This window comes from Centroberyx gerrardi, chromosome 3 (assembly GCF_048128805.1).
Source record: "Centroberyx gerrardi isolate f3 chromosome 3, fCenGer3.hap1.cur.20231027, whole genome shotgun sequence".
NCBI lineage: Eukaryota > Metazoa > Chordata > Actinopteri > Beryciformes > Berycidae > Centroberyx > Centroberyx gerrardi.
Genome location: NC_135999.1, coordinates 32,393,031 through 32,402,983, shown reverse-complemented (window position 1 = coordinate 32,402,983; position 9,953 = coordinate 32,393,031). Strand labels below are relative to the sequence as shown.

At 41.1% G+C, this 9,953-nt stretch overlaps 1 protein-coding gene across 2 annotated transcripts; it reads right to left on the bottom strand.

Moving 5' to 3' along the window:
* Positions 1–1,840: 1,840 nt before the first annotated feature.
* On the bottom strand, positions 1,841–9,608 carry LOC139918185 (uncharacterized). 2 transcript variants are annotated; one of them, XM_078281988.1, is made up of 3 exons: positions 9,552–9,608; positions 2,571–3,547; positions 1,841–2,459 (listed from the first exon to the last, which is right to left on the bottom strand). In XM_078281988.1, the coding sequence occupies exons 1-3, from the start codon at positions 9,574–9,576 to the stop codon at positions 2,169–2,171; spliced, it is 1,293 nt and encodes a 430-aa protein (XP_078138114.1). In that variant the 5' UTR covers positions 9,577–9,608; the 3' UTR covers positions 1,841–2,168. The 2 variants fall into 2 exon arrangements, with proteins under 2 accessions (XP_078138114.1, XP_078138108.1); XM_078281982.1 differs by having other exon boundaries at positions 1,841–3,547.
* Between the last annotated feature and the right edge of the window lie 345 nt (positions 9,609–9,953).

The following is a 9,953-nucleotide window of genomic DNA, read 5'->3' as shown; positions in this document are numbered from 1 at the left end:
TGTATGTGTATTTGAGAGAAAGATAGAGTGATGGATACTCATAAGATAACATTTATCCCATCATTTCAGATGTTAAACCATGATTTTCTGGTCATTTCCATGTTCTGTTCTGTTCGGTTAGAAACCTGTGTGCAATAATCTGATATTAAAGAAATATGGTTGTGCATAACCTATCCTGCATTTTTTGGGGGTGGGTATTTTGTCTTTATTAGATAAAAGTGGAGAGAAACAGGAAAGACTGGGAGAGAGAGAGAGGGATGACATGTAACAAAGGTCCTGCCCTACAAACGTAGCTGCCATTATTAACTGTGGTATTTACGTTATGTTACCCGTGGCAACACCGATCCGTTATGTCTGTCCGTCTCCATTCATTTCAATTAATTTTCAATAAGAGCCGTCTGTTGTCCGTACAGTTCTGATGATGCGTCCGTCTCCGTCAGAGTTCCATCTGTTTTAACAGACAGAAAGTTCAACCCAGTTTAACTTTTTTGGGACGGATTCGGATTCGTCACCATCTGTTGGCCAATCAGAGGCCAATCAGAGAGTTTGTTTTGGAAAAAATAGCGGCGATCACAGACAAAACTGAACAACCAAAACAAATATAAAACGGAGAAAGCCTGGTATATATCGTTGGGATGACTGGAGGTTTTCGGGTCAGTTTCTTATTTAATTTATACTGTATAGTTTGTTTCTTCTTTTTTCCATGAAGTAGCACCATTATGAGTAAAGCTACTGTATTTCTGCCTCTCCCACCATGTTGACATTCCACATTCAACAGCCCAATGGACAGAAATCTATCAGTCAATAATTCTGTCCGTTTTCAGACAAATCAGTGTGGCCGCAGCTAGTGGAATTCAACTCACACGCCATGGGCCTGTGCAGGATCTGTACTTGTTAATTATTTTTGCAATTACTAGCACATCAAAATAGGCCACTAACTTGAAAACAAACCCAGCAACAATGAATGGAGAGCTCATATAATATCAGCTCTACACAATTTCTAATGTCATGTAGAATTCTTATACATGGCAAACACTCACAAAGCAGCAAAGTAAGCTTAACAGGCAAGTTAATAATGTGGCCTAGTGGGATGGAGACAGGCGTAAATTCAGTACCACGCAGCAAGTGGAGCAGAAAGGTGCCGTCAGGCCATGAAATGATATTCCAAAAAACTACAAAAAGACTTTACAATGTCACACTAGGATAGAAATAATTATCTCAGCAATAATGCTATGAGTTATACAGGTAGAACATATTAAAAGGGAGCAAAAAAAACATAGGAACACCCTGAACTTGTGCTACTAACTAGAAAGAAAATTAGGTAGGAACAATGCACTCAGTGTAGTAAATGGGCATTCCTATTGGTCATTGGAATGATTGAGTCTTTTCTCAGCCAATAAACGCAGGAGTAGGTTAAACGAGAATTAACATTACAGCTAATTAGAGACCAAACATTAGGAAAGGTCATTAGAAAGTTTGTGACCCAATCACCCTTTTGTACAGTGAGTGTGTGTGTGCGCAGACTTTATTATCCCTTCAGGGAAGTTGTGTTGGTCACTTTCCTAAATACTTCTGCTCCTCTTGATATTTGAGCTTGAAGGAGGAACTGCTTCCTGATCTACGGCCATTTGAAAGTAATGGGACTGGGGCTTCAGAGGTGGCCTTAATGTGTGTGTAATATGGCAAATTAATTATAACTAGTGCTGTTTTATTTCAGCACGTTCACCACTAGAACTCTCTAAGGCTCAAAGACTGATGACCTTTTAACCCTGTAGTAGACTTATTCACATTTCAACCTTATGGCTTCTATAAAGGATTACACATTCAATAAGATATCACTTTTTATTGCAAGATTGCTTAAGCATTGTAACACATATTATTTGTTATTGTAAATCTGTATGGCACAAATGCATATTTGTAAGTCATCTCTATTGCTAACACCCATGAACTCACTGATGTGATTACAAATTGTGACCTACAGGAAAACTGAATCAGACAATGTGAGGATTTACAACAAGTTACAGCTATAATTAAAAAAGAGCGATTGCAGGACATTTCCCAATGGGACTTCACTTCCACACAGCAAGTCAGTGTTAATTTAACTCAACACTATGTGAGTGTTTCTATCAGTCTAAGTTAACTAACTACAACAGACTATAGTGCTGAAATTATGAAAAAAAGCCTTTAATTCCGGACCACATTAATTTAAATCCGTTAACAATTTTGTTTATTGGATTCTTCTCTTCAGCCTTTTTTCTGGCCTCAATTTCATGCTGTCTTTTCAACTCTTGTTGTTTCTCTTTGAGTTCTCTATCACACTCTTCCTTTAATTTTTTCTTCATGTTTTCAATCACCCTTTCTTTCTCCTCTATCTCTTTCTTTCTCTCAGCTTCTCTCTCCTCCCTCTCCTTGGCCCTCTTCCTCTCCCCCTCCCTCTCCCTCTCCCTCTCCTCATTCTCCTTCTTCCTCTTCTCTCTCTCCTTCCTCTCCTCCTCTCTCTCCTTCCTCTCCCTCTCCTTCTTCATCTCCTCCTGTCTCTCCTTCCTCCCCCTCTCCATCTCCTCATTCACCATCTTCCTCTCCTCCTGTCTCTCCTTCCTCTCCTTCTCTCTCTCTTGCTTCTCCTTCCTCCTCTCCTCCTCAATCTCCCTCCTCCTCTTTTCCTCAATCTCCCTCCTCCTGTCCTCCTCAATCTCCCTCCATTCCCTCTCCTTCCTCTTCTTCTCCCTCTCCCTCTTCCTCTCCTCCTCTCTCTCCTTCCTCTCCTCCTCCCTCTCCTTCCTCTCCCTCTCCCTCTCAGCCTTGGCTTGCTCATTTATTTTCCTCAGCTGTTCTTCATATTTTTCCTCTATTTTCTTCTGCAGTTGCTCTTGCTCTTTGCGCATTTGCTCCTCTTTCTCTTTCAGGATTTGTTGTTTCTCCTGTTCGATTGCCCTCTCGGCTTCTTGGAACATCTCGTTGGTGTAGTGGCTTCCTCTGTTCATCTCTTTTATATTGCTGATCTTCTTGAGCAGCTCGGTGACCTGGGAGCCATCCTTAATCTTATTATTGAAGACGTGATAGTAGCCGTTACATTTGTCCACGAGTTCCTGCAGGTCTTTGCTTTCCTTCAAGAAGTCCTCAATTGAGGTATCGAGCAGGTCACCATGAGTAAAGAGAACCATGCTGTATTTCTCGGCATCTTTACCAAAGGTTTCCTGAATCTTCTGCACCGTCTGCTTCTCTTCCTCTGTGTATCTGCCCAGCATGATCAGTACCAGGAACACATGGGGTCCAGGAGCAGCAAAAGAAATACATTGGGTCATATTTCTAACTGTCTTCTCCTGGGAATGCCTGGTGTCAAACAAGCCTGGAGTGTCGATAACAGCAATCTTCTGTCCATCCACCACACCTCTGGCCTTAGTGCAGTCTTCAGTCAGAGACGTAGGGGAGAACTTCGATTCAAAGCAATTTCTCCCCAGAATGGTGTTTCCAGTGGCACTCTTCCCAATTCCAGTCTTCCCCACCATGACGATCCTGAGCTCCTCATTATTATATCTGGTGTGTTCTGAGGGGAAGAATGAATAACATTAGCTAAGAATCAACACTCTAGGTATTCATAAGATTTTGTACCATACACCTACACCAATTGCTTTGAGAAGACAGAAGACAGAAGAGACATATGTGTGAGCAGCCACTACTGAAAGAGCAGGTCATATGGTGTCATCAACATATAATGAACATGAAGGGACAATATGCATAGACCTAGGTGAAAATATTCCTGGTCTCTTTACAAAAAGGTTCTATATTAGTATCAGAAAATGTTTTTAGGACCCCTTTGAGAAATGTTCTCTATAGCACCCAATGGCTTAAATGGTTCTACATAAATCCTTTGTGAAACACCCAAATTAGCAGTATTGAAAAAATGGTTTAACAACCACACTTGGTTATTGTGGAGAAAAGTTGCATTCTATGTCTTGCTTTAGGCTAGGATATTTGCTTTCTTTAGAATATTGATGATCATGTGTCTATCATGTATCCTCATGTGATTTTATGTGACAGAAAGGAGAGTTCTATGAGAGAGGGCTTTATGTTCCTGTGACAGTGGTGTGATCATGAGACGATGCTTTAGGGATGTTTGGCCTTGTCCTTATAAGCTTTGTTGACCACCTCTGTTTGTCACTCCTTTTCAAAGAACTGTATCAGTACTTCTGCTGGGCACTTCTCTCCATGCATGTATCATTAGTCAAGCAAACTACAAATGCATTACCTCCACATGCAATCTCAAAGCTGCCTTTTCTCTCAAAAGTGCTTGAGAAGGTTGTGTATAACCAGCTGACTTTCTTCTTGAGCAATAATTAAATGTTTGAAAGGTTTCAATCAGGTTTCCAGCACAGAGACGGCACTAGTAAGAGTGTCAAATGATTTACTGTTAGCAGGGGACGCAGGCAATTGCTCCATATTTGTATTACTTGACCATAGTGCTGCATTCGACACAGTTGATCACAATATTTTAATTGATCGGCTAAAAAATGTTGTTGGTATCACAGACACTGCTCTCTAAATCAGCATTGATACTTGTGGTGTACCGCAGGGTTCCATCCTGGGCCCATTCTGTTTTCAATGTACACGTTCCCTCTTGGCCATATAATTAAAAGACATAATATCTCTTTCCATTGTTACGCTGATGATACTCAGTTGTATCTACTGGTAAAGCCCAATGCTGCTGGTTGACTCCCTAAAACGTTGCCTGGCAGATATTAAATCTTGGATGTCACACAATTGTCTGCTGTTGAACGATGACAAGTCTGAAGTGGTGATATTTGGCCCACCCAATAACATCCAAAAAATTTATCTCTTGGCTCCCTTTCCACCAATGTAAAAATCTTGGAGTTATCTTTGACTCAGACTTGAAGAACAAATTAAAAAAGTTGTGCAATCATGCTTCTGTCAGTTAAGGAATATTTCTAAAATCAGATCTTTCCTTTCATTTGCTGATTTAGAGAAAGTGATTCATGCACTTATTTCTTCATGTATAGACTATTGCTATTCACTGTATTCTGGCCTTAGCCAAAAAGCTCTGTCTCGTCTACAGCTTGTTCAAAACGCTGCTGCCAGGCTGCTAACTAAAACAAATAGGAGAGAGTATAATTATCCCCATATTGGCCTCTCTCCACTGGCTTCCTATCGTGTACAGAATTGATTTTACTTTAAAATCCATTTTAAATCCATTTATGGTTTGGCCCCAACGTATATCTCGGAACTTTTAACCCCCCTTGAACAACAACGCTCACTGAGATCCACTGCAAAAGCTCTGTTGTCAGTTCCGTAGTCCAGATTTAAGACCAAAGGAGACAGAGCTTTTTCGGTGAGGGCCCCCAAGTTGTGGAATAGCTTGCCTGAGAATATTAGAAGGGCCGAGTCTGTCACTGCTTTTAAATCACAATTGAAAACATACTTTTTTAAACTTGCTTTTTCCTAATTGATTTATTCGCTGTTGGCTTTTACTATTTGAATGTATTTTTAAGCTATTTTTTGTATTTATTTTATGTCATTGTTTTAATTTTCTGGTGTTCAGCACTTAACTTTGTTAAGAAAAGTGCTATATAAATAAAATTATTATTATTGTTATTAAAGAGAACACTGAATCGGCTGATGGCAAAATAGTCTTTATTTCATTTTTATTCTTCAGTTATTTACTCTGACTAACCATGTTTTAATTTAATACATTTTGTTGTGTTCCTTCATGAAAAAAGATAACTTGCAGTCTAGAGGAAGGTTCCACAGAATGAAGTGACAGTTGCTATCTATCAGAGTTTCTTTACTAAGTGAAAGACTACGTCAATGGATTCTTATAAATAAATTATAAGAAATATGGCTGTTTTACTCTAAGTTGGTAAAGGAAGTGAATTTCTGAAATAATACTGTATATAAATGAATCCATGTTACATTCCTAGGAGGACGACTGATAAGTATAATGTACATCACCTCGAACCTCTCTGCTTCTCCTGTTCACACAGAGGGAGCTGTGTCTGTGACCCACATAACTCCAAAGCCCCGCCCCTAATACATTTGTCAAAAAAACGCAGATGTAAATCTCAGAAACGCAAAGCCAAAGCTCCGGAATACCGTTCAGACCAAAAATGATGACTTGCGCATGAGGAATTAAAGGGCTATTAGACACAGATTGAAGCAATGAACATATCGAAATTAATTGCATTGGTTCAAATCAAAATTTTCTAGTGCTATACAAAGACTACATACATTTTGCAGAGTTCATCATTTTGTGTTGCAATAATCAGTTTTGCATTATAAGTGAACAAAATCCTTACCATATACTACATTGGTCAAAAAAATGCTCATGTGAAAGAGATCAGGTAATAAGTCTGAAACAAAAGATAATAAAAGTATCTTTCATGCAATATATGCCTGTTGCAGGTCTGTGTCTGTCCAGAGATCACAGTTAAAATTGGTTTTGCCACTGATCCTTAATAGCGCTGTAGTGGTGATAGGTATTGATGGTGTCTGATATCAATATAATTTAGAGTTAGCTTCAATGAGAATTAAGAAGGGCACCAGATAACAGACAGCATCAACAGGTCTCATCTGAAGGAGTGAGTTCTCGGCATATTAAACCAACATTTCAGCAGACACAATCATGGAAGATGAGCAGTGGAAGACATGAGTCAGCAACGATAGCAATAAAGTATAAAACTATCTGGAAAACTGACTTAAATCAATCCTTGAATAACTGAATGGTTACTATAACTATAGGGAGCTGTAATAAAGTGTGTGATATGTGATATCGCTCGGCTCTTTCCTGTTCAGTTACACATGTTGAAGGAATTTATCAGTCCAATCATCAAGAGGCAAAACACGAACTACCAATCAGAGTGATCTCTCTCACCGACGGGCTCCGCCGCCGATTCAACATGCTCAATCGGCCGAAAAGACGCCGACAGGGTCCGACTAGTGCCGACGGTGCGGGACACACCGCAAAAACTAGGGACACCGACGCTTACCGACGGCCCGACATTGGCCTACGGCCGAGTGTGTCAGGGCCTTGAAGTGTGAATGTAATGGAATAGCTATGTGTGATGTATGATATGATGACACCAGCGGAGGTCCGGAGGGAGATGAAGCACGTTGAGGCCGGGAGTCTGTGAGGAGTCTCGGCTCGACGAGGTGCTGGAGGTTGAAGATCCGACTTCTGTTCAGTTGATCTCAGCAGGCCGCAACAGAGTGAAGCACGCAGGCTTCTGGACAGGGCTGTGGGTCTCTCAAGGCTACGCCGACCCACTCTGGATGATTCTTCAGCAGGATAGCTGATAGCAAGTGTAGCAGGCAGGACACACAGACACACGTGCTGGCGTGTGTGTGTATTTGTCAGGTAGACAGGCAAGGCAGCAAGGCTCTCTTCACTGTTTCGGCTTGTGATGATGAGGCAGTTGAGTCCGTCTTTGGAGACAAACTTTGGAACAAAGTTGTCAGACTCCGTTAGCAGACGTGTCGCGACCACGTAAAGTGCATGAAATCCGCATTGGAAATGTGTGTGTTTGGTTTTGTTGTGATCAGTTGAGGGGTGTGTGCGTGGGCTGGCATGTCTAGTGTTACGGCTCATTACGCATAAACCATTGATTTTGGCTCTCAGATCTATCCAATATGATTGACCGTCGTAACATTGACATTTTTAAACTCAGCACAAATTCCTGAACACTTTAATATCAAACATGGCTATCTAAGCCCTATGTAATAATAAAGAAATTGAATAATGCAAATAACTATTATAGTGTAGAAGTGGCAGGAATGTGGAGACGGACAACTTCTCTCGTTGACTACACTAACTCGTGTGTCATTTATTTGAAAACCACAGAGCAAGACAATTTACATCGCGCTGCCCAGAGCCATATAGAGAGATCTCTCTATATGGCTCTGGCGCTGCCCAAAAACACAACAACACTACGTCGAGCTGACGTCACTCAGAAAACCAGACTTTCTTAAAGGGACCGTGTCTCCTTAACCCTGAGAAGCACACAATAACTGCATGTGTTAAACATACCCAAACCACAGATTATGGTGAATAATGTCCATAGAGTCCGCCACAATATAAAACATCACAGTTACACATAAAATTAGACATATACATTAGAGTCCACCACAATGTGATACCCAAGGTTTCATGAGTCTGTATCAAAGATTTCTCCTGATTTTGGACACATTCCACTGTGTCTTGTCTCAGACTCTCTGTCTCTTTGGGGATTAACAAAGACAGGGCTGAGTGTTGGAGTTTTATGGTTATTTACCAGGTCTGTTCCTTGATACCAGCTCTTAGGGGTGGAAATGAGGTAATTTACGTTGAGGTCAGTGCCCTTTCCTTTCGATCTCACAGTCTTCCCCCACCATACTGATCTGTTATCAGGGAGGAGGCTCACACCAAATGCACAGGGCCTTTCCAGATGTGAGATGACAATGATGGTGTGGGTGCAGTTACTACAGAGCTCATATTCATAGTGTTCTGTTACGTCATCACACGGCCATCTTGGTAGGAAAATAACAGGTGATTGTAATAAATTAACAGGTGATTACAATCAAACGACAGACACAGCCAATGAACTTTCTATATTGTAAGGCATAAATGCATGTGACATAATGGGAATACTATGAATAGGGAAGAAATTAATCTGGGTTATTCTTCTTATTTAAGAGATGCAGAGGCTAGATGTGGCCTGTGGGCAGTGTTGGGCAAGTTACTTGGAAAATGTAATGTATTATTCTTTACTTATTATTTCTTAAGTAATCACATTACATATTACTCTACAGGAACAGTAATTAGTTACATTACTTTCCGTTACCCCCCCCCACCCCCCCCCAGACTAGTAAAAGCAGAGCTCCTGACCACAGCCAGACCTGCTGTCCAGAAGTGAAACAACGATTGTATCTCATAAGGAGAAGCTTCTCTAACCTGTTGTCAGACAGTCTGTTCCTTCTGGAGGTGAGCAGCAAACTTCCTAAACTGAACAGTGGCTCCACAGGCGCTAGCTGGGGTCGGGGTAAATGTTTTTGATGTTTGAGAACTGGTTGAGGGTCTCAGTCCCAGATCCTCCTGACCTCAAATAATCCGTCACTTCTTCTTCTGCTGAGTAGCTGTTTGTCCACCAGCGTGTCCTGCTCTGAAATCCAGAAATTGTTTAGTTGGAGTGCGTTTGTCGTTGGCAGTGGAGGCTCCTTGTCGGGTTGTTTTTCCCTGAGTTTCACATTGCTGTGTTGTGTATTAGATGCTTTGACAAATTGGATGTTGTGTTTTTCGCTGTGGAAAGCGTACAAGTTTACAACGGACGATAACGTTCTTTGCATCCTTGACTGAGATAAATTCAAAGTAATGGGAAAACTTCCAGCTGCTGAAAGTCTGCATCTCTCCCACACCCTCCACCCTCCACCCTCCACTGCCCAACACTGCCCGTGGGCCACCAGTTCCCCATCACTGATGTAAAACCATAACATAAAAGTTTAAGTTAATGTATCTTAGAGTATTTGTTAATGAACAATATGAATACAGTAATATATTGACTTACCATGTTGGGCATGTTTACTGGCCATGTTTGGGAGTGCAGAGTAGATGTGATGCCGGAGTGTAGATGCAGAGTTCAGTCTGTCCACAACGCTCCCTGTTTATATAATGGCTTCATGCACCAACCCACGCCCATATATGGGTGTATTATGGACAGCAAAGCATAGTGAAACCTAAAAGTTAACTTTCTGCTTAGATGTGTGTGTGTGTGTGTGTGTGTGTGGTTAGTTCAGCTACAGTATATTATTTTATAGATTGGGTCTCAATGGGAATGTATTGACAGCAGAGTTTATATCCTGGAATTGTTTTCTACCATTAGCATCGAATCCAGCTCTTGCGTTATAAATAGAACAAGAGGCACTTGAGCTGCCCAATGGCCCACTATAACCATCATGACATATTAAAG